Source organism: Gobius niger, assembly GCF_951799975.1.
Source record: "Gobius niger genome assembly, chromosome: 18".
NCBI lineage: Eukaryota > Metazoa > Chordata > Actinopteri > Gobiiformes > Gobiidae > Gobius > Gobius niger.
The window spans coordinates 20,399,549-20,423,228 of record NC_136869.1 but is presented as its reverse complement, the minus strand read 5'-3'; the positions used below and the strand labels follow the sequence as shown (position 1 = coordinate 20,423,228).

General features: G+C 41.0%; 3 protein-coding genes across 3 annotated transcripts; 1 reads left to right on the top strand and 2 right to left on the bottom strand.

Annotated features, from left to right (window-relative positions):
- Window positions 1-458: 458 nt before the first annotated feature.
- On the top strand, window positions 459-8,451 carry fasn2 (fatty acid synthase 2; the record flags this gene model as incomplete). Its single annotated transcript, XM_079576373.1, has 6 exons — window positions 459-1,006; window positions 1,369-1,522; window positions 1,609-1,769; window positions 1,978-2,184; window positions 2,477-2,658; window positions 2,899-8,451. The coding sequence occupies exons 1-6, from the start codon at window positions 952-954 to the stop codon at window positions 8,449-8,451; spliced, it is 6,312 nt and encodes a 2,103-aa protein (XP_079432499.1). The 5' UTR covers window positions 459-951.
- Window positions 8,452-9,103: 652 nt separating this feature from the next.
- On the bottom strand, window positions 9,104-16,728 carry pks1 (polyketide synthase 1; the record flags this gene model as incomplete). The annotated part of the gene is made up of 6 exons (XM_079576372.1): window positions 9,104-14,557; window positions 14,628-14,809; window positions 14,886-15,089; window positions 15,153-15,313; window positions 16,442-16,595; window positions 16,671-16,728. The coding sequence occupies 6 exons, from the start codon at window positions 16,726-16,728 to the stop codon at window positions 9,104-9,106; spliced, it is 6,213 nt and encodes a 2,070-aa protein (XP_079432498.1).
- Window positions 16,729-17,008: 280 nt separating this feature from the next.
- Window positions 17,009-23,672, bottom strand: LOC306977771 (ATP-dependent zinc metalloprotease YME1L1-like). Its single transcript, XM_079576213.1, has 18 exons — window positions 23,475-23,672; window positions 22,402-22,509; window positions 22,059-22,221; window positions 21,836-21,937; window positions 21,641-21,750; window positions 21,386-21,536; window positions 21,098-21,181; window positions 20,536-20,709; window positions 20,307-20,459; window positions 20,099-20,231; window positions 19,721-19,783; window positions 19,233-19,345; window positions 18,807-18,962; window positions 18,552-18,703; window positions 18,348-18,474; window positions 17,968-18,041; window positions 17,788-17,874; window positions 17,009-17,709 (listed from the first exon to the last, which is right to left on the bottom strand). Exons 1-18 carry the CDS (start codon window positions 23,508-23,510, stop codon window positions 17,569-17,571), a joined length of 2,127 nt encoding a protein of 708 aa, XP_079432339.1. The 5' UTR covers window positions 23,511-23,672; the 3' UTR covers window positions 17,009-17,568.
- Window positions 23,673-23,680: the final 8 nt, after the last annotated feature.

The following is a 23,680-nucleotide window of genomic DNA, read 5'->3' as shown; positions in this document are numbered from 1 at the left end:
TTGGCTTTCGTGCAACCAAAAGGAAGCTGTTTCCAAACGGGGCCGTTATTTTCAGTAAAGAGGAAGAACTTTTTTTTAAATGTCTTTCATTACAATACACAACAGGGCAAAGAGTTGTGTATACAGCAACACATATCATTTGAGCATTTTCTTATTTAAATGCTCAAATATTATTTTCAGGCAATTTATTTTCAGTTTTCGGTTTGGCTTTCGTGCCACCCAAAAGGAAGACGGGGCCAGTATTTCCAGTAAAGAGGAAGAACTTTTTTTAAATTAAGCTAAACGAATAGTGCCCACACATTTATGCAACCTAGACCATTTTGAAATAAAGTACATATGTACAGTATCCAAAAGTATCACCCAATACCCTCTTTAAGAAGTATTTCACTCGGTGGCCCATTCAAGGTTCAACAATTCAATGTTTTTATCATCTTTGACCTGACATTAACTTGACTAATGGAGAAGTAATGAGGCCTGCATGCCTGTGGTTCTTATCAAATGTATGGAGCAGTGAGTAAACTGTTTTCCTGTGAATGCTCTACATACCATCATCCTAACAAGCGTTCATCCGATTTTTTACGATCCGATATTTCAACATATTTCTATTTAGACACTACAGCTCAAGTCTGCATAGTTGGTCCTGGTTTACAAATTAATTGTGTCAATATCATTCTGTATTAGTCAACACCATAAAGCCAGTCTAATGATTGGCCAAGTGTCCATAAATGTGTGCATTGGAGTTGTACATCTCCATGGCCACGTACACACGCACTCATTAATATTTAATACTCAAAAGAAGGCGGCTATATAAATGTGCAGGAGGTCCCAGAGATAGGATCAGAAAGGTAAAGCCTCAGCTGTGATGGAGGGATGGACAGAGGAGCTGAACAGGAGTAAGTCACTGTAGGTTATGCTGGTCCTCTAGTGACACTTCTGTAGAGAGTTGTGGATATGGATGAAGAGAGAGATATTGCTGTGGTGGGCATTGGATGCAATTTTCCTGGAGGTAAGAGATGTTTAGTAATAACTACTTAAGACATTTTTTAAACATTTTACTGTAAAAGTGTTTATCTTTTTCTGGCATATTTTAAAATTACATTACTGATCACATAATAATGTATTGATTGTTCTATATACATTTGCATTTCTCTTTTGCTTTAGTACTGTTGCTTTGCTTTCTTTTTAGTTTTTGCAAAATTCCAAACCGCACAAAAACTTCTTCAATTACATTAAATTAAAATCTCTTGTGTGTTGTTTATGCTTTCACATAACAAACATTGTAATTATAAATACAATTCTACTCAACACATGTTCCGCTCATTTATGAAACTCAGCAAGAGCCTTTTTGGAATTTTTATGCTATTTTAGGAGAAGGCCTGGACAATTTTTGGAAAGTCCTGTTGGGGGGCAGGAATTGTGCAGTGCCTGTTCCAAGAGAGAGGTTTGACCTGGGCATGTGGTACGATGCTGATGACAACAAACCAGGCAAATCTCGCACAGCCAAAGCTGCACTCATTGATGGGTATGATCAGTTCAGTTATACTTTGCATTATAGTTTCTGATATTAAAAATAAATATAGCTGACTTTATCCTTTTCACGCCATCCAGGTTCAATGACTTTGACCACAAGTTGTTTGGGATCAGTGACAGTGAGGTGGAGCAGATGGACCCTCAGCAGAAGCAGTTGTTGCAGTGCGTGTACCGAGCCTTAGAGAACGCCGGACTTCCCCTGGAAAAGGCCAGCGGCACCAGGACTGGAGTCTTCTTTGGTACTGCGCTCCATTATTCTTTGTTGACATGTTTCTGGTAAAGACACATTTTGAACTAATACCACTATTTGCAATTTGATGTATCATTTTTTCTTTTTAAGGTTCTTTCTGCAGTTTGTATGTATGTTGTTTGTTTATGTCTGGGTATTCTCCTGGCACAGAGTATTAAAACTATCCCCTAACATCGCTATTACTGTATATTATGCAGGTCTGATGAACCGAGATTACGAGACCAACGCGGCTCACGTGCACCCCACTGTGATCAACCACTGGACTGGCACTGGGCTGGCCATGAGCATCGCAGCCAACAGAGTCTCCTACATCTTCAACTTCACCGGACCCTCGCTGTCCATAGACTCCGCCTGCTCGTCTTCTCTGGTGGCTCTGCACCTGGCATGTCAGGCGATCAAACAAGGTCTGTAGTATCTCTGTACAGCTAGAATCTGCTGTGACCTTTTGACCAGAACTAACACATTTTAGTGATTTGTGGAAAATGTTGAAATCATCCTGGTCAGATGCATGTTCTTTTCAAATTGATTCACTTGACCTAAACTCATCCATTATGCCAAAAAGTAGTCTACTGATTGGAATATAACATATGTCTACAATTGCAATTTTGAGTGAATAATCCACATTTTAAATCAATAACTGTAACTAATTAGTACTCTGTATGAGCTGTGTAAATGTATTCTGCCATGTGATTTCAGGAGACTGTGAGATGGCTGTCTGTGGAGGGGTCAGCGTTATCATAGAGCCTAGAGTGTTCGTGGCTCTAAGCAAAGCCAAGATGATCTCGCCCGATGGCACCAGCAAACCCTTCTCCAACAAAGCAGACGGATACGGCAGAGGAGAGGGCTGCGGGGTTGTTCTGCTCAAGCCACTGAAAATGGTGAATTCATTGTTCGATTAATTTTGCTGAAGATTTGTAGTTTGATTTTCAGACTACCATAACCTTTTCCCCATTTCTAGAAAAAAATATCAACCAATAACAAAAGTATTATTGGATTAATGCAAATTCGAAATAAGAATCGAAAGTAATAGGTGTTGCCAGACTTGCTAATACACTATAATACACTTTTACTCTCTATTTTCAACAAAAAAGCAATGATATATTTTCACATTTTCACAGGCATTAGCGGATCGTGACCACATATGGGGCATCATCAGTAAAACAGCGGTTAACCAGGATGGCCGCTCCGTCAGCCCAATCACCAAACCTTCTATGTCGCAACAAGAGGAACTTCTTCGCCAAATCTATTCATCTGAGACCGACCTGGCCAGCGTCCAGTACATCGAAGCACACGGGACGGGGACCCCGATAGGAGATCCGACCGAGGCTGGTGGCATCTCGAACGTAATCGCTAAACCCAGGTCACCAGGTTTAGAGACTCTGCGCATCGGTTCGGTTAAAAGTAACATTGGCCACACTGAATCGGCGGCTGGCGTTGCCGGACTGATCAAGGTACTGTTAATGATGAAACATAAGACTATAGTTCCTTCAGTATTTTACTCTGAAGAAACTGCAAGTGTTGATGCCAAAGCCCTGAACATCAAAGTGCCCAAGGAAGCAGAAAAGTGGGAACCCAAAGGTGACTGGGTCGCTGGAATAAATAATTTTGGTTTTGGGGGAACTAATGCCCATGCCATTGTCAAACAGTGTAAACAGACACGCATCACACCAAAGAAGTCACATCGAGATGAGGTAAAGAACAACCTCAAATACTTTGTTTTGTCTGCAAATTCGCAAAAATCTCTCAGCTTGATGATGGAGGACACTATTACGCAGCTCGATGCAGATACAAAAGTTGATCTTGATTCCCTTTTATACACCTCCGCTTGCAGGCGTAGCCATCAAAAACACAAATATAGAAAGGCTATTTTGATTTCAAACGTAGCCGAGCTCAAAGAGAAGTTAAGTGCCAACAAAAGCAAAAACGTTGCCCCGTCAGTCACAGATTCAAGGTTGGTGTTTGTGTTTTGCGGAAATGGCGTCACCTACCACGGCATGTGCAAGCAGCTACTAGCACGTGAGACTGTTTTTCGACAAAAGATTATTGAGATCACGCAGCATTTACAAAAGTTGAGTCCACTGAACATCCTGGAAACACTCGAGAATGACGTTGAGAGTAGCAACTTGAATAACCCAGATGTAATCCAGCCTCTGCTCTTTGCAGTCCAGGTTAGCCTTGACGCTCAATTCAGGCACTGGGGCATAAAGCCTGATGCCATCTTGGGACACTCAGTTGGCGAAGCTGCGGCCGCTCACTGTTCAGGGCTATTGGCACTTGAAGATGCGGTAAAAGTAATCCATTACCGAAGTATTCTTCAGCGTAAGGTTGCAGGGGGGAAGATGTTAGTGGTTAGCAACATGGCTGTAGAAGAAGTGACACCTCTGCTTTCCCGCTACTCAGGTAAAATATCCCTTGCGGCAAAAAACAGTCCCCAATCTTGCACTCTCTCAGGTGAGGCAGATGCAATTGAGGACCTTTATAGAGAGCTAAATACCTCAGATACAAGTCAAAAGCTCTTTCTCCGCATACTTGACGTCTCAGCAGCTTATCACAGCCACATGATGGACCCGATACTTTCAGCCATCAGGGAGAAAATAGGTTCTTTGCATGTGAATACACTAAAGACCGAATTGTTCTCAACAGTAACAGGCAAAGTCGCTCAAGATGGTGACTTCTGTTCTGGGGAATATTGGGCGAGGAACATACGTGAGCCTGTAGCTTTTGAGCAAGCAATAAGGTCAGCAACACAAGGAAAAAAGAATACAGTCTTTCTCGAGATAGGTCCTAGAAGAGCCTTGCAGAGAAACATAATGGAGACTTTGGGAAATGATACAGCAGTTCTTGTTTCAGCGCAGCCTGACAAAGATCATGAAACCGCTGTGTCTGTTGTCTCAAAGCTCTTCGAACTGGGAATTCAGGTCGATTGGGACACTTTTTACGCAGGTTACGAAACAGTGCCACTGCCTTACCCAAAGTACCAGTTTGATACCTCAGACAGAGATGTTATCATTGGAGCGGCACAGGAAAATGCCCCGAGCAATCACCCTGTGCTCTGTAAAAAGGGCAGCGAAAGTAACGTTTTCAATTCGACTCTCATATCGGACTCTTTGTTTTACCTGAAAGAGCACAGACACAATGACATACCAATCATTCCAGGTGCCTTCTATGCAGAGTTGGGTCTGGCGGCATTCATGGCAAGTGCCAAGCCTAAGGTGCCACTCAAGTCACTCCAACTCAGTGTAAACTTTCACAGCCCGTTTGTTTTACTGCCAAATTCACCAGAAATGAAAGTGCAACTAGACCAAACTGAAAAGGGAACCAGCTTCACTGTGTTTTCCCAGTCTGCAATGTACGCATCTGGCACCGTCGTCTCAAGTAAACACAAGCTAGTTGAGGAGCAGAGCATTTCACTTCAGTCCATCTACCAAAGATGTACCTCTGTAGTGGGCTATCAGGAATTCTACGGTTACCTTCTGGCAGGAGGTTTCAAATATGGAGATGTCTTCCAAAATAAAGCGAATGTTCATTATGGAGAAGACCTGAAAGAGGCTTTCTCAGTTGTCACAGTTCCAGAGGTTTTGCGATCACAACTGCATGAATACTGCATTCACCCAGTGGTCTTTGATTATCTCATGCAACTTCTTCCAGTGACAGTTGAGCACATTTTTGCAGGCAGACCAGGCTTTCCTGCAAAAATCGGAAGTCTGATTGTGTTGGAGCCGTTGGAGGATGAGATGGTAGTGTATTTGAGAGCGACTGACGTGGGGCTGGATCACTTTGAGGTTTGTGGTTGTTTTGCAGATAAAGAGGGCAAAGTCTTGGTTGAAGTTAAGAATGTGATAATAAAGTACCTTGGCAGTCGTTCGCATGTAGTGGAGGAGTACTTCTACCATAATGCTTTCAATGTCATTTCTGAATCCATTCCATCCACGCACCCTCCACGTGCTTTGGTGTTCTGTGACGCAATGGGCATCTCCAAGGGCCTGGAGCGCCACTTGGACTCAGGGTCATGCTACGTTTCTCTCTCCTACACAGAGCACATCTTCGCCCGTGGTTTTCCTTCTCTTTTGGATAACCTTAAGATCAAAAGCAATATGAGGAAGTTCGATGAGGTGTTGTACATATGGGGGACTAATGATCTTACTTCACTGGCTCCTGATGCTGTCATGGAAAATTTAACAAACTACTGCGAAGTCTTTCGGCAGATAGTCCTTGAGCTGAAGAAAATCAACTTTCCAAACTCCATTAGAGCGGTGACTTACCGCTCCTCAGACATCACGGTGGAACGCATCAACACTGGCTTTGCTATCTCAGGAATGACTCGATCATTTGCTGCAGAAATACCAGATCTTTCTTTTCAGTTGGTTGACCTAAACAGCGTCTCTGCACAGGACATTGATGCTCTTTCTCAGGTCCTAAGATCATTCCCCTGCAGCAAGCACCCAGAACTTGTGGTTAAAGATGGACAAGTTTTGAAGCCTTCTATTGTCCACACCCCGCCTCAAATCACTGATAGCTCAGAGCCCATGTTTTCCATGTCAATGAGCGAACCTTGCATTTTTCAGACAAGTGACGCCCACAGAATAACAGACGTTAGTGCCATCCGTTGCTTTGATGAGGCTCAGCTAAGTGAGACCTCAGTTGAAATTCAACCTACCAACATTTGTGCGCATTCATCTGATTACTTTCCCGTAAGTCTTTCACAGCTAAAATTTGCCCAAACACTATACTGGAACCACCACTCAAATCAGAAACACAAGCTGGTTGCTCTGGACTTTAGTGGCACTGTTACTGCTGTAGGAAGCAAAGTTAAGAAACTAAAGGTTGGAGATCATGTTGCCTGTTGTCTTCCAGTCACAGCAGAAAGCAAAGTCAGAGTACCTGAAGATATGTGCTATAGCACCAAACGCTTTCCATTTCTTCAGAACGCGCCTTGTGTCTCTTTCTTTTTGCTTGCATGGGAAATCTTACACAGATGTTTGTCAAAAACCAAACACCACATAGGGATCATTTGCTCAGATGCAGATTCCGCTCTCATCAAAGTCTTGACCTTTACTTTGAAACAGTCTGGTCATTCTGTCGTAGTTGGGACACAGTATAATGGCTCTTTTGTAGATGTTAAAAAGTTCAATGCTTGTGTTATTCTGCCACCATTTCATGAGTCAGTACTTGCTAAAATTCGTAACTTTCCCAATCTCCAGCAAGTGATCATCATCTGTGAATCGCACCGTTTGCCTGCACCTCATGAATTGCAAAGTTTGAATGAGCGTGTTCATGTGCAGATGATACAAATGCCCGTTGTCCTACAGAAAGGTTCGCTGGCCACGCAAAGGCCAAGCATTTTGCAGTGGCTCAAGCAGCTGAACCTTAACAAGAGTTTTACCATTAGAAGCTATACCTTTCAAAGTTTGCAATCATCCGAAATGATCCAAGTTAATGGCTTAGAGAAACCAAAATTAAAGTCATACTTCAACACAGCAAAAATTGGCGTCATCGAACTGGCTAAAGATGTCTGTACAACCCACTCTCAAATACCACTGCTGCCATCAAAGAAAAAACTCTTCAGGAATAGGGCAGTGTACATTGTCACAGGGGGTCTCACTGGTTTAGGCTACGAAACGGTCAAGTTCATCTCACAAAGAGGAGGTGGGAACGTTGTTATACTGTCCCGAAGAAAGCCTAACCCAGAGGTGCAGCAGGACCTTAATAACATCTTAAACCAGTGTGGTAACTGCATTGTCAGTATTGAATGTGACATTTCTTTGCCTGAAAATGTGAAAAAAGCGATTCTTTTCATTGGACAGAAGTTCCCGGACTGTCCCATCCGAGGAGTGTTTCACAGCGCAGTCGTCTTGCATGATGGACTGATCGAGACACTTAACCGATCTTTGTATGAGAAAGTTTTCAAGCCCAAAATAAACGGAGTCTTCAATTTGCACAATTCCACAAAACATTGCCAGCTAGATTACTTTGTATGCTACTCCTCAATCTCAGCATTTTTGGGCAATGCATCGCAAACCAATTATGCAGCCGCCAACACATTCCTCGATTTATTCTGTCATTACAGACGCAAACTTGGCTTGCCGGGTCAGTCGATAAATTGGGGAGCGCTAAACCTTGGTCTTCTTTTGAACAAGGAACATTTTCAGAGGTTTTTGGAGGCAAAGGGCATGATGGTCTTGGATATTGGTGAGATTTACAAAAGCTTGGAGCAATGTCTCATCTTGAACCAACCCCAACAGGCTGTTTGCAGGTTTCACTTCCGAAACATCAGATTCAATGTCCTTTCCCAAAATGCTGCACTAACTATGCGATTGTCTGCTTTAGTTGATGAAGCGTTTAGAAAGGACAAACAGATGGAAGAAGAGAGTAAAGAAATAACCTCTGTTTCCCCACAGGAATATGTGATATCTCTTCTTAGTGAGACCATAGGCATGGATCAGAGTGAGCTCAAAGAAGAATCTCTTCTTTCATCACTGGGAATTGATTCGATGCAGGCAATGACGCTGCAGAATCTGATATTTCAGGACAGGGGTCTCAATGTGCCATTGGTCAAATTACTTGATCCCAATGCAACAATCTCAACAGTCGTTACCATATTAAGTGAAGGAAATGAAGGAGAAATACAGGAGTCCCGTCCTGTATTAGAAACAGATGAAACCAGGCTGTAAAATGACAAAGGATTACTTTTTTATGTATCTAAATTGTACCCATTGTTTATGTTCATATCTAATAAAATGCCATATTGTAATGTATCTGTTGAGTAAAATGTACAGTTTATCTCCTATTTTGTATCATTACTTCAAGTTCAAGTTTATTTATATAGCACTTTCCATGAAAAATTAATCAAATGTACATAATGTATTTTTTGCAGCTTTGTAAATAAATCTGATAATATTCTTATGTTCTTTGTATCATCACTATTATATCATCAACTTTTTCCATTTGACTGTCCAAGGCTATGGCACTTATCTGTAGTTAGTTAATAATTCTGATACCCATCTTTATTACAGTTATGAAAGAAAGAATGATTATTCCACAGAGAATAATGTTAGATAATAAAACTTGGAAGCACAAACTGAAGATAACCAACTGCGTATCTTAATATGGAATATAAATCTTGTTCCTTGTATAAACAGTACGCAGTAACAGTAATAAATAAATAAGTATACACCCACAACATATTTAATGCAGTTTATTTATAAAGCAACACAGTTGATCACCATTTTGAGTTAGTTATACAACAGTAATATGTCATATTTACATCAAGTTCAAGAGATTGCCATTTACTGAACATAGATCACAGATCTTTTGTACAGTCAGCTATTTAATAACAGCAGTTATCAAAGTTGTTAGCGTACATTTGGGGTCTAATATTTTTATCAAAGGAACATTGACCCCTGTCTCTTGGAAAACCTTGTTTTGCAGAGTCATGGCTAGCATTGAATCAATGCCTAATGCACAGAGAGCTGCATTATCATTTAGCTCATTAACACCAACATTAATTAGATCACTCACTATTCTTCTCACACTCTCCTGAGTGGAGAGAGGTGTATAGCTAACACTGGTTTTGCTATCCAACTTGTCTTTGAATTCAGTTTGCACCAATGCTGACAGTCTTCTTCTGAGAAACATATTTTGAGAAAGAACGTGATAATGAAGATTCTTGAAATTGAACTTGCATATCATTTGCTGAACCCTGTCCAACAATAGGCTTGTTTTAAGAGCCTCATGAACTTCACAAACATTCATTACCATCAACCCTTTTGTCTTCAAGAAATTCTGGAAATTGTCTTTGTTCAACAAGAGACCAAGATTTAATGGACCCCAGTTGATGGATTGTCCAACAATTCCAAGATTTCTTCTATACTGACAGAAGGTATCAAGAAAAGAGTTGGCAGCTGCATAGTTGCACTGTGAAGAATTGCCAATGAAAGAAGAAACAGAAGAATAGCAGACAAAGTAGTCCAGCTTGTAGGGGAGTGTGGCATAATGGAGATTCAGTGCACCACACACTTTGGGTCGGAGCACTTTTTGGAAGAGCGATCTATCAAGGGTTTCAATTTGACCATCATGCAAAACTACAGCACTGTGGAAAACACCTTTTACTGGGCAAGATGGGAATCTCTTTTGAATTTCTGAGATAGCTTTATCAACCTGTAATGACACTGACACGTCACACTGAAGAGTCAAGACTTCAACATGGAATCTTTTCTCAAGCTCATTTATTGCTTTCTGAATCTTGTCTGACGGACCTTTTCTGGACAGAGTTGCAATGTAATCACCTCCATTCTGAGCAATAAACTTTACTGTCTCCCATCCTAAACCAGAGAGGCCTCCAGTCACAATGTAGACACTCTGTTGTTTGAAAACTTGTTTTTGCTGTGGTTGCACAGGAACGTTAAACACAGGGCAGCCACGCGCTCCGTGATCAAGAATAACTTGCTTTACTGTTTTTGTAGTAAAGTAGGACTCAGCAGCTTCCTCCTGCCATTTTGACTGGATTGTTTCTCTTTTTAGAGGAAGAGATTCTGCTACAAATCCTAGAGTTATTAGCCAATTTGAGATAATTTTGTTATGTGCCCGAAGCTTGTTTTTTTGGAGGACATCAAGAACATTGACATTATGTACATGGATATTGTCATGCTTTGATGCAAACCTGTTCAGAGATGGCGGGGAAGAATTGTATCTACTGCTGACAAAAACAAAGTGTGTTTCTTCCCTTGGTTGGTCCAGACTTCTAATCCAAGTATTCTCAAATGGGGCTAGAAAGACAACAGCGTGCCACCTCTCTAAATGTTCTACACTCAAAAACGACAGTGACGACACATGCCACCCCGATCGGTTTGCCGTCAGCGCTGTGACCTTCATCATAATGGAAGCTGGGTTTGATGAGATAATAGCTAACTTTCTCTGATGAAGCTTCACATTAACGAGCCGTCTTTGAAGAATCTCCCATGCAAGCACGAAATATGATACACATGGAGTTTCTTCGAGATAAGGAAATCTGCTAGTGCTGAAGCAAGCTGCCTCTGGGACTCTAACCTTTGAAGAAGATGCCACCGGATAACATGAGGCAATGCGATCTCCAACTTTGAGATATCGGACATTTTTTCCAACTGCGGTAACAATGCCACTGAAATCTAATGCTAAAACTGTGTGATTCTGTGTGGTATGCTTAGTCCAATAAAACGTTTCACCAAATTGTAATTGCGAAGTGCTTACAGGGAAGTAATCGGCAGAGTGAATACATATATTTTTAAGTTCAACTTCAACAAATCCCAATGCTAGATCAAGGCTTTCACCGGTGTCTCTTGGATAGGCAGACAGATTAGTCATTCTGTAAGGATTGCTGGTCCAAAGAGAGAAGTCCCTTATTTGGCCTGAATGGGGATCATTAGAGAAGGCAACCTTGTCAGTTATAGGAGTTCGAACTATTCTTGTAGTTTTAATCCTACCTTTTTCAATCCTAATTTCTTGTTCTGCGCTGGTGTTCAGGACATAAACCAGCGCTTCAATGTCTTCACTTGTCACAGACGCAAGATCGATCAGCTGAAAGGTGAGTCCTGATATCTCTGCAGCACAGGCCCTTGTCAATCCATGGGCAACAAAACCAGGGCTGATATAACTCACTACTCCTTCAGTGGATCTGTAAGTTACGACTCGAACAGTACAGGGATATTCACTGTCTTTCAAAGCTAAAACAATCTGTTGAAACTGCATGCAACAATCGACCAACACTTCCAATGTCTTCTCTGAGGTCATGTAGCTCAGGTCCTCTACATTCCACATAAAGATCATGTCTTTCAAAAGGCACTTTGAGGACAAAACTAGATCTTTCATCTTGCTTGGTGTCCACTGGGCTCCTTGCTCCACAGAAATAGACTCGGAGTCCAAGAAAGGCCTAAGTGCTTCAGCAAAACCTCGGCTATCTTCAAAGATAATTCCTTTGATCTTGTTTACAGGGGACTGTTCTGACGTACTGGACAGAATCTCATTGTGATAAAACAACTGCCGAACCGCTGAACAAGGATTTATAAATGAGATTCTCACACCTGTAAGCTCAACTAGCACTTTTCCCTCTGAGTCGGTAAAGCATCCGCAAACCTCGAAGAAGTCAGGAGTGTCTTGAGTTGCTCTTAAGTACATGACCATTTGCTTTTGTAGAGGTTCTACAATCACAACACTACCAATGGCTGAAGGAAATCCTTGTTTAACTGCCAACTCTTGCATTGCCACAACTGCGATCATTTGCAGAAAATAGTCAAGCAATACCGGGTGAATGAAGTACTCTTCAAAGTCTTTCAAAAGCTCCTCAGGCACCTGTATTGGGGCCATTGCTTCTTTGTATTCCTCTCCAAAAGACACATGATGGAGCTGTCTGAAAACTGGACCATACTCAAAACCTGCGTCATGAAGAACTGAATATATTTGGCTGCTCTCGATAACAGACCTGCACCTCTGAGAAATTGTGCCTATGCAAATGCAAGGTTCCTCTATCAAAGGGTCTCCATCTGACCACATACAGGTGCCGGATGCATGTGTGGAAGCTGAAGAATCTATAGTGAATTCACATTGCTTTCTTGTATGATCAAGACTCACTTTCAATGTATGATTGCCTGAATGAAGTGTGCACAAACTGTGAAAGGTAATGGTGAGTTTAAGCGAGGATACTGGCTTTTTCGGTTTTAAACTCGAAAGGACTGATGCATAAGCCAGCTCAACATAAAACGCCCCGGGTACAATAGGGACACCATTGCTTTTGTGCTCCCAAAGGTACGGTGCTGCTCCTTGCGTGAGGTTCCATGTGTATGTATTCTCTTGCTCATTTGGGCCTATGAGTGGATGTGAAAAACTAGCCGCTCGGTCACTTTTTCTTAGCTGTTCAAAACACACTTCATTCTTTGTGGTTTCGAACTGATAGACTGGGAGTTCTATTGGAATTGTCTCATAACCCTTGTAAACTTTATGCCAATCAACATTGATACCTAATTCAAAAAGCTTTGCGACTGTGGACAAAATGGCGTGGCTATCTTTCCCGGGCTCAATGCTAGACAAAACGATATGGCTTTTTCCAAGAGTCTCCTGGATGTTTCTCTGAAGAGCCTTGCAAGGGCTGATTTCAACAAAGACCAAATTTTCTGAAGCCTTCTGATCCTGGATTACAGCTTGCAAAGTTTGCTCAAACAAAACTGGTTGCCGCACATTCTTTGCCCAATAGCTCCCTGTGCAGAAGTCACCAACTGCACTCTTTTTACCTGTCAATGTGGAAAACAGATGGCATTCGGTGTCGTTTGCACTTAAAGAGTGAAGCTTACTTTCAATTTCATCAAGTATGGGCTCCATTTTAGGGCTATGGTATGCAGCCAGGACATCTAACACATAGAGAAATACATTTTTATCAGCAAACGTTATAGCCATTTTTTTATGCAAGATGTCCAAAACATCTTCCTCCCCTGACAAGGTGCAAGACTGAGGACTGTTGTAAGCAGCTACACAGATGCTATCTTTGAATTCTGCAATTGCTTTTAAGGTATCTTCCACCGCAACATTTCCAACGACTAGCATTTTTCCACCCATGACCTTACTTTGAAGAGCACTGCGATGATGTATCACCTCGACGGCATCTTCAAGAGACAAGAGGCCAGAACAGTAAGCAGCAGCTACTTCACCAACAGAGTGACCAAGAACTATGTCAGGTTTGATGCCCCATTGCTTTAGAAGAGTGACAATACCAGCCTGGACTGCAAAGAGAAGTGGCTGCACAACATCTGGTCTTCTAAAATCATTCTCTGCATGATCATCACCAGCTAGCGTCTGGCTAATATTGATGCATTTGTATTTATAGAAGGCTTTCTCGACTTCACCAATCTTCGCTCTGAAAATTGGTTCATCTTGTAGCAGCTGTCTGCACATGCCTCTGTAAGCAACCCCATTCCCGCAGAACACAAAAACCACCCCAGTGTCTGATCTTCTGGACTCAACTTTAGTTTCTAGTGCAGACGCAAGTTGTTGCTGGAGTTCAGAAATAGAGGTGGCTAAGACAGTTTTTCTATATTTGTGTCTCCAATGACTGCGTCCACAAGCTGAAGTGTACGACAGCTCTTGTAAGTCGATAGAACCGTCGTGACTAAGCTTTTGATGAATGTCTCTAATGGATGCCTGTACCCTTTTCTCTGTGGCCGCCGAAAAGACAACAACTTTAGGACAACTTTTTGGTATTTGTGTTGGAACAGATCGCTGTTTGTACTCCTTCACAACTGCATGTGCATTTGTACCTCCAAACCCAAAGCTGTTAATCCCAGCAACTCTTTCTGAACTCCCATTTGTCTCCCATCTTTGCACTTTAGTCGGAATATCCAAATTCAAAGTTTTGGTGTTTATGCTAGCATTATCATCAGAATAAAACAAAGTAGGAACAAAAGTCTCATGTTTCATCATTAAAAGTACCTTGATAAGTCCGGCAACTCCTGCTGCAGATTCTGTGTGTCCAATGTTCCCTTTTACAGACCCTAGCTTGAGCATCTCTGTGGCGGGCTTTGCTTTAGCGATGACATTAGCGATGCTGGCAGCTTCAGTTGAATCTCCGACTCCTGTCCCAGTGCCATGTGCTTCGATGTACTGGACATTTGCCAAATCAGTCTCAGAGTAGATTTGACGAAGCAGCTCTTCTTGTTGCAACATTGATGGTTTGGTGATTGGGCTAACCTGGCGGCCATCTTGGTTCACCGCTGTTTTGCTAACAATGCCCCATATTTTGTTGCAGTCCCGTATAGCCTTTAAAGAAAAAATAATGAAAACAAATTAGCATAGATTTGTGCACAAATGTGTTGCATATAATACTTACATTTTTCAGTGGCTTGAGAAGAACAACTCCACATCCTTCTCCTCTGCCATAGCCATCTGCTGTTTTGGAGAAAGGTTGGCTAATCCCTCCTGGTGAGATCATTTTAGCTCTACTCAGGGCAACAAACACTCTTGGCTCTATGATGCAGCTAACTCCTCCACAGACAGCCATCTCACAATCCCCTAGAGGAAAATCCATACAATTGCAGGTAACTGTTGTGTGACACTTCCTTGATACTGTTGACCTAATCATTGTTACCTTGTTTCAAAGACTGGCAGGCCAAGTGCAAAGCTACCAAAGATGAGGAACAGGCACTATCAATTGCAAAGGAGGGCCCAGTAAGGTTGAATGTGAAGGAAATTCTATTGGCTGCGACGCTCATGGCTGTCCCGGTGGCATTGTAGTGGTTTATTGTCGAAGGGTTGTCACTTTTGAGAGTCTCATAATCTCTGTTCATAAGACCTGTTAAATTAGAAACAGCTTTATGCCATGTTTTGTTATTAGAGTAAGTAATCATCATGTTACCTATTATAACACCAGTTCGGCTTCCGCTTATGCTCTCCATAGATATCCCAGCATCCTCTAGGGCGCTATAGGTGCAGTGGAGTAGAAGCTTTTGCTGCGGGTCCATGAAGGTAGCTTCGGCCTCAGTGATTCCAAAAAACTTGTGGTCAAATTCATTGAACCTATAGGAGGGGAAATGTATTTATTTTTCAGCAATATCGGCATTTATGTTTGTCGATGGTGTAAAACTATAATTATATAGAGTCTTCTAGACAATAACAGGATATACTATCCTTTAGCATTCATTGACATTCAGCTGCATTATACTGTGATGTGGGATCATAGTAAGCCATCCACTGGAGCAAACAAAAGTGGATTTTATGAGTCAATCAAAAGGTAGGCAAAGTGTTAAAGACTGACCAAATTAGCAACTACACATACACGTGAACGTATTTTTTTCATGAGCAACCATGTGCGACCGGTCTCATATGACATGAGTAATATGGAGATAAGTGAGGGGGGATCCTACAAGCCTTTTTGTATCTATTGGAGAGTATTAGCCTAAAATAATCAGACTTTTAAAAATATTTAGTCATGACATTAGTCCAAGTATTTTTTTTGCAGACTAATAAAAATAGACCAAAAACTAAATTCAAATTACTTCATGATGACTAAAACTCGTCGATTAAATAAAAAAGAGACTAAAAACATCAAAACTTCCAATGTCAAAGTTTGAAAGATCCTCGTAGCATTTAAATGTATTGCTTTGTTCACCATGAAACACCATGAAGCTGTCGCCCTTACAAAAGACAGAAAAAAAGACTGATATTGAAATAATCGTCAAAATTATCACTGAAAATAATAATGCAGTGTCAAATGAATTAATTGAAAAGCAAACAGCGTAGATGGTCAATGTATTGAAGTATTTAGGAGGGTTTGGGGGCATTTCTAAAGTGGTACACCCAGTGCTTAATTTGTGAATTATTTACAAGAACACTTTTGTGAGACACTTTTGGACCAGAAAACCACTTTTTAGCCAGAAAAGTTAAGTGGGGGAATGTGTTCCCTCAAAGTATCAAATTAAGCACTGGGTACACTTATGTGCTGGTGAATGTGCAATCAACCCAAAATTTTAGTCTGAAACCCTGGAGCAAAATATTATTGTGGAAAATATGTATATTCTCTTAAAACATAAGTATTAACTCTCCCAGGAAGGCTAGACAGAATAGGACAATACTTTGAGTTGAGAATAAATTCATTATCCAACATAGAAACAAGGTACAGTATTATAATAAAAGCTTATTTTTTACCCGCTGATGAAAGCAGCTTTCCTCGTCTGTGTCTTCCCTGGTTTGCCATCATCACGATCGTACCAAAGAGTGGAGCTGAACCTCTCTAGTGGGATATCGCTCGCACAGTTCTCCCCTTCCAAAAGGACCCTCCAAAAGTTGTCTACTCCCTTACCTAACAATAAATGAGTAGAAAACAATGAATTAATGTATGAAACCAAAGCAAAATGTTATTGTAAATGAATCTTACCACCAGGAAAATTGCATCCAACTCCAATGATAGCTATGCAATCTGCAGACTCGTCCATTCCAACATCATTCAGTGTATCCCGACTGCTGCCCTGGTTGTCTGTACATGAGGTACAGCTGCTTCAAATAACCTGCCAAGCCCTTTTAAGCATTGGTCCTGCTCTCACACAATAGATCTTAAGACAACAGTAACACTGGCTGGTTCCACTCACTTCACATGAAAATAGGGTTAATAATTATATGGTTACTGAGCTGCAATTAGATTATTCAGAGCTTACTGTTGAAAACAATAAACAATGGCAACCACACAGAATTTGAGTAACTTTTATTGAGCTCCCAGAAATGAAGCACAAAGCCATGGTCACACTTACAATATATACACATTTCCCCTCATTGGGTTCAAACAAGGGAGTAAAGTAAGAAAATAATGATACCGATGGGGCACTTGAATAAATAAGAAGCTAGAAGCACATACATCATGTCATGTGCCTTTCTAGTACAATGGTACATTCAGCCTGAGGTATTTAAGGTCTGTGGTGCTGAACTAAAACTAGAATCACATATTAAATATGATGTATGTTTGTTTTAAAACCACTGCCTTGACCAAATGGTTCTTACAGATAAATAACAGCTTCATTTGACCTGAATTTGTAATAAAATACTTCAAGCACTGCACTGATTCCATTATTGCCCATTTGACTAACATAAAAACTGAGCAAATATATTGAAAGAAAAGCTAAACTAAAACTAAAATAAAATAAAATATAGAATTGGTATTGAAAGAAAAATAAACACATGAATGCAAGGCCTCTCAAAGGCCTGTGCACAAGTGGACAGTGTAATAAGTATACAGTATGTACATTATACAATCTCCCCAGAAAATAAGCAGAGGTACTTCTTCAGTGCCCCAGGGATTTACCCTCCAGCACCTGCTTGATCTCTTTGGCGTCAAGCGTTTCATATGTGAGCAGGGCATTGGCCAGCGTCTTGTGCTCCTTACTGTAGGTCTTCAGGATGTGCTTAGCTCGGTCATATGAATCCTAGGACAATATAAATGAATGTCAAACCTAAAGAAAACATAACTTACTACATTTGATAACTACATTCAAGCCGTTTACCTTAAGCAAAACCCTGACTTCCTGTTCGATGGCGGCTTGAGTCTCAGGGCTCTGCTTGGAAACGTCACCGTAAGTCATGACGCCCAACTGCAGAACAAAAATATACATTTAATTAGCATCAAGTGGCAGATAAATCAACATCACAGCCCTGTCAATCACTTCTGTAGTTTATATATATACCTTGTCACTCATCCCAAATCTGGTTACCATCAGTTTAGCTATTTTGGTGGCTCCATCAAAGTCACTGGATGCACCTAGAGAATATAAAGAAAAAACTGTTATGGACACTGTGGAGACCAACAAATAATCAATTTATATTCATCTGATTGGGTTATTAAATTGTGACATCAGTCAAATTGCACAACATTCCGGGGTTAAAGTGTGTCTTCATTTTAAACCAACTCTTTCTTTATTCTTTCATTCACTGAACAAAGCTCAGACGTTTGCACATCTAAACTGTTCTTCACGACCAAATCTTTTATCTTCTTCTATCAAGATAAATTGTCTCGAAACAGAGACAATTTACATTTGCTGAATACAGAAACAATGAGAATTTGCACCTGTAGTGATATATTCATTTCCAAAGATGAGCTCCTCCGCTACTCTTCCTCCCATACTGACATCCATCTGAGCCAAGAGCTGAGCTCTGGTCTCACTCCAGCGGTCATTCTCAGGAAGCAGTGACACCTGCAGGTCACAATAATGATTTACTGTAATACTACACAGATTACACAGATGATATTAGGCTGGGAAAGTCTGCTCACATGTCCGAGAGTTGGGCCCCGGGGCATAATGGTCGCCTTATTGATGGGCATCGCATCTTTAGTGTAATAGGCCACAATGGCATGGCCGGACTCGTGGTACGCTGTGATCGCCTTATTCTTGTCATCTATTTCCACACTTCTTCTCTCAGGACCTATAGATAAAACATCACAATAGTACATTGCCTCTTCTTGTTTCTTCCTTTCTCCTCTGAGACAATAGTCTTTAGAGCCGGGTCAACAACAGTGTGCACTCACCCATGAGGATCTTGTCTTTAGCAAACTCCAGGTCCTTCATTGTGACCATTTCTTTCTCGTCCACCGCTGCCTTCAGGGCCGCTTGGTTCACCAGGTTCTCCAGCTCTGCACCCGAGAAGCCCACTGTGCCTCGAGCGATAATTTCTGCATCCACCGCTGCAGTCACACACAATGCAGAGCAGGGTAAACAATGGGGACATTTAGAACAGTTCACAGAGACATATTTTAGAACAAAAATGTGTTCTTAAAAAGTTTCTATCAAAGTCAATCAAAAAAGACAATGGACATTTAATAGTGAATATTGCTAAAGCCTTTTTGCTTATAATCTTCAAACTGTGGTAGCGGTTCCCAGAGGTTTTGGTGTGCTCGCTGAGGCTTTAACTGATTTGTCATCCCTGCTTTGAAACACTGGGGATAGAAGCATACCAGAATCTACTTTGATCTTGGTGAGGTACCAGTTGAGGATTTCAGTCCGCCCTTTGACATCTGGACGTGGGACAGTAACCTGCATGTCGAACCTCCCCGGTCTCACCAAAGCACTGAAGTAAATGGGGGAAAAAAATATCAAAATGAATGGAAAAGGTGACTCATTATCCGTCTTTGTTTACATGGGTCAATTCAATTCAAGTGATACTACTGTCAAAGTAGGACAAGGCCAACAGGAAATAGAGTACAAAGGTTAAAGTGAGAAGCTATTGCAAACGACTGAAACATTTCTGGCCTGAAATACTGTATATGACTCTGAGTGGGTTACAAAAGGAGATTTTGGTGGATATTTGTCTGAATATTCAAGTCAGGGGCAAACAAAAATAAATAGGTTTATTTCGTGGGGACCGTGCATGTTCATCCATTGGCTAATTTCCATCCGTCGTCCCGCAGTCCCGCCTTGTGTATGTAATGCTTTTCGTACTTACTTATCCAAAGCTTCAGCAAAGTTTGTGGCACCGATGACGATGACACCCTCGTTTGGTTTAAATCTGCAAAGTCAACATGAACAATATAAGTACGTACATTATAATACATCTTTATATATCTTACTAAGGGAAAAAATATTTTGTCTTTATGTGGCATTTGAATTATGCGCAACTATAATCAGGAATCAGCCTTCCCAGAAAATAAAATGATACAATGTATTAAACAGTAAATATATGTTTTAAATGGTTGGAACCTCCCCACCTCCAAGAAACCTACACAAAAAGGATCCTTACCCACGAATTAAGTATAAAGAATTTCTGTATAGAGGGTTGTTTACAGTAAACTTGACTATATAAAGGCAGTGTGGAGAAACTTACCCATCCATTTCAGCCAGCAGCTGGTTGATAGTTTGTCTGGAATAAGGGTGCATAGGTGACTCAATCCTCTTCCCACCAACACTGTCCAACTCATCAATAAAGATGACACAGGGAGCATTGGCTTTTGCCTCTTCTGCAAAAAGCAAAGACACAACATTAATGCTTGGTGTGAAGACTTTGTTTATAAATTACAAATGATTCAACTTACTGAAGAGATTTCTGATGCGACTTGCTCCCACTCCCACAAACATCTCATCAAACTCTGAACCAGACGCATAATAGAAGGGGACATCCGCCTCTCCAGCAACAGCTCGAGCCATAAGAGTCTTCCCTGTGCCAGGAGGACCCACCAGGAGGATGCCTAAAGACAAACAAATGAGGATAATTCTCTAATCCTACATAATGCTGACAATATTTGACTAGGTTTTTCCCTTTACCTTTGGGGAGCTTTCCGCCGAGAACAGTGAACTTCTGTGGGTTCTTCAAAAACTCAACAACATCTTGCAGTTCATTCTTCGCCTCCTCCACCCCTTTGACGTGCTCAAAAGTCACATTCTTCATCTGAACGGGGTCCACTGCGGAGTCCAGCCCAGTGGTGGTGCGAAACCTCACTGAAAACAGAAGGATCATATCTACGATTAGACATTTTTAAAAGTAACACTAATGAAGGCTCACAGTTCGTGTTCATAGGAAATAGTATAGTGTCACTCATCATGCACAAAGCAACACAGTAATTAGCCCAAACTAGTTACTTTTGATCATCAATGGGCACCAAAGGGGTAAGGTGGGTTGGTTGTGCTCCATTAGTCTGCCACCTCTTAAAATGCCTATCGACTTTGGGATGTGAATAGTGATTTAACTATTCAATCACTATTTTTTTTACTTTTTAAATTCAACAAGAGGCTCACTTAGTTTTAGTGTACATGCAGAGGGAGACAACAGGACAAATAGGAAAGAAGTAAAGGAGAAACAAACCAGCATCAGAAAAGGAGCCTTTACCCGAGAAAAATGGGGTTCTGGACAAGCCATAGATACCAATGAGGATGAGAGCCAACAGGATAAGTCGCGTTCTCCTCACAGAGTCTGTGAAAATACACACAAAATACATGCCAGCTTAAGCACCAAGGCATTTGGAAGTACACATGATCGATATGCTCTCTAAATATGACTTATTTTGCTGGGATAAAGCCTGTCGGAGGTTTTAATCATAGTTTTACATAAACTACTGACATTGTAGTGGCACAATAGTGATATTCATGTTAAGAGTCAGGTAACTGTGATACTAGCCTTGCGTTCTTTGTGTAAGGGCCTGAGATTTAAAAAATCCCTCTGCAAAACCAGTCTTGAACGCATCTTGCTGGTTTTCTGGAAGGCTTCTTTGCTTCATCAGCTGATCCAGTGATTGTGCATCTGGGGTCTTTTCTCTCTGGAGTAGGTTCTGTAAGCAAACCAAAGGCTTTTTTCTTCCATGAACAGTATTGAGCAAGGGTTAACACATGCATGGCGAGGGAGAAAAGGTAAAGAGTGACATGACATGCTGACCTTCATGAAAGCTGGTGTGTATGCCTCAGACTCTGCGGGGCCGTCATAACTGGACTCCCCTCGTCTAGCTCGGGTCCGGAATGTCTTAAAACCCCGACTCTGTATCCACACTGAAGAGACAACATACAAAAATCAATAATATCAGAAGGCAGTACAATCAACAGCCAAACAAGGCTAGAATGGTGCATCTCTCACCAGGCAGAAACTGTAGTTCTGAACAAGTGTCTTTTATAGGACTGTGATATTGTCTGTGCAGTATAGGTTGTCCAAACACTCCCACTCTCCCATGTGCAAACCCTGTCAGAGAAAACAAAACACAGTTAAAGCACAAGCTGTTCTGTAGTTTATGGCAAAACTTACATGTAACTTATGTATCTTATGCGCTTATGAAATTTGGTAACTTTGGCAGAATGCGCACCGTGCTTGTTGTGGTAGAAGCTGTGAGAAGAAACATGGCTGGTCCTCCACACAGAGGGAGCAGCGAGAGGCTCTTGAGGTGCGGGCAGTAATCTGTTGACCAGCTCATCCAGCTGATTCACCTTTATATCGGTCAAGCCAAGCTCTCTCAGATTAACACACGGCTGTGGAGAACAAACAGGAACAAACTCAAAATCCAGATTTACAGAAAAAATATGGTCTTATTTTGCATACATTTATAGTATAGAAAAGGACACAATATGAATTGCTCATCATTTCACTTTACAACTCACAGAACAAAATAAAATACTACAGGATCATATTCATGAGATTGCATGTCTCACCTCTTTAGTATATGAATGACGTTCAGCAAAGTCTTGGTGGAGACTCTGGACTGAAGCTGTGGCTGAACTCTTTAATGAATGAAGTGCATTGATGAGGGGCAACACCATCTGAAATTTAAAATTAGCCATGCATTAAAATATTGTACACAGTGTTTGCCACAGAGTTATGGTAAGACAATGTGAGCACAGGCGATTCTTATTTGACAATTTTATCAAAACACAATTTAAGCAGTATTTAAGTACTTGAACTAATTACTTTAATAGTTCATGATTATGATGAAACAGAAAGCAGGAAGTATTATTGTAACGATTTATTGTTGCTGTTTTTAGACTAGGCTGTGCAATTAATCTAATTTTACACTACAGGTCTACAGCCAATCCTGTGGCAGAAACTGCATCTGTTTTCTAATAGTTTTGTAGAGGGATTATTTCTGTCATTTGTACCATAGTAAACCAATTCATGTATTTACTGGGGTATTTTTTGTCTAATCTTGTGAGGGAAAACAAATAGGCTACAGGTATCCATGACAAATACATTTTAATTGTTGTTAGTACCATTGTTGAGCAACATGATCTACTCGTGGATAGGTGTGTTATTGTTTTAATCACGTTACATGTTTGTTCGTCCTTCTAAACAGCGGTTATACCGGTGTTATTTACTCCACAGTGCTTTAACAGGCAGACACGCAGACACGCACACACTGTACGGTTACGTCAAATGTGCCGCTTATGCAACCTTGTCTGATACTTACATTATCTCTATCATTCAGTTTACCAAAGCTTTACACACGTATGTTGTGTTATTAGATATAAGTGAGTTTAGATATATTGTTTATTAGTCACAAGAAACGAATCAGGCATTAAACGTGCCGATTAACTTGTTAATGCTAGCTCAAGTTAGCAACAATCATCGGCTGTCATTGACAAGATGCCGATATTGTAGTATGATCAAAGTACAACTAGGTTTCTAATATACCGAGATTAATTGAAAACCGTATGATCTTGATAAAGTTAGTTTTAAAATAATATATAAAATATAACAACACTTGATCGTTGACAATGCTTCACGTTACCTGCTGTGGTTGAAACGATGTCGAAAGGGAAAACATGTTTATAAAGCACAGGATACTACTATATACGCAGGAAAAGAGAGGAGGACGATTCCTCGGTATAACTCCGACAAGCTCTCCCGTGTGCGATGTCCTTATATATTTACCCTGTTAACTTTCGGCAGTTAGCTAACAACCTAATGGATTCTCCGGGTAAGGTCATATGGACT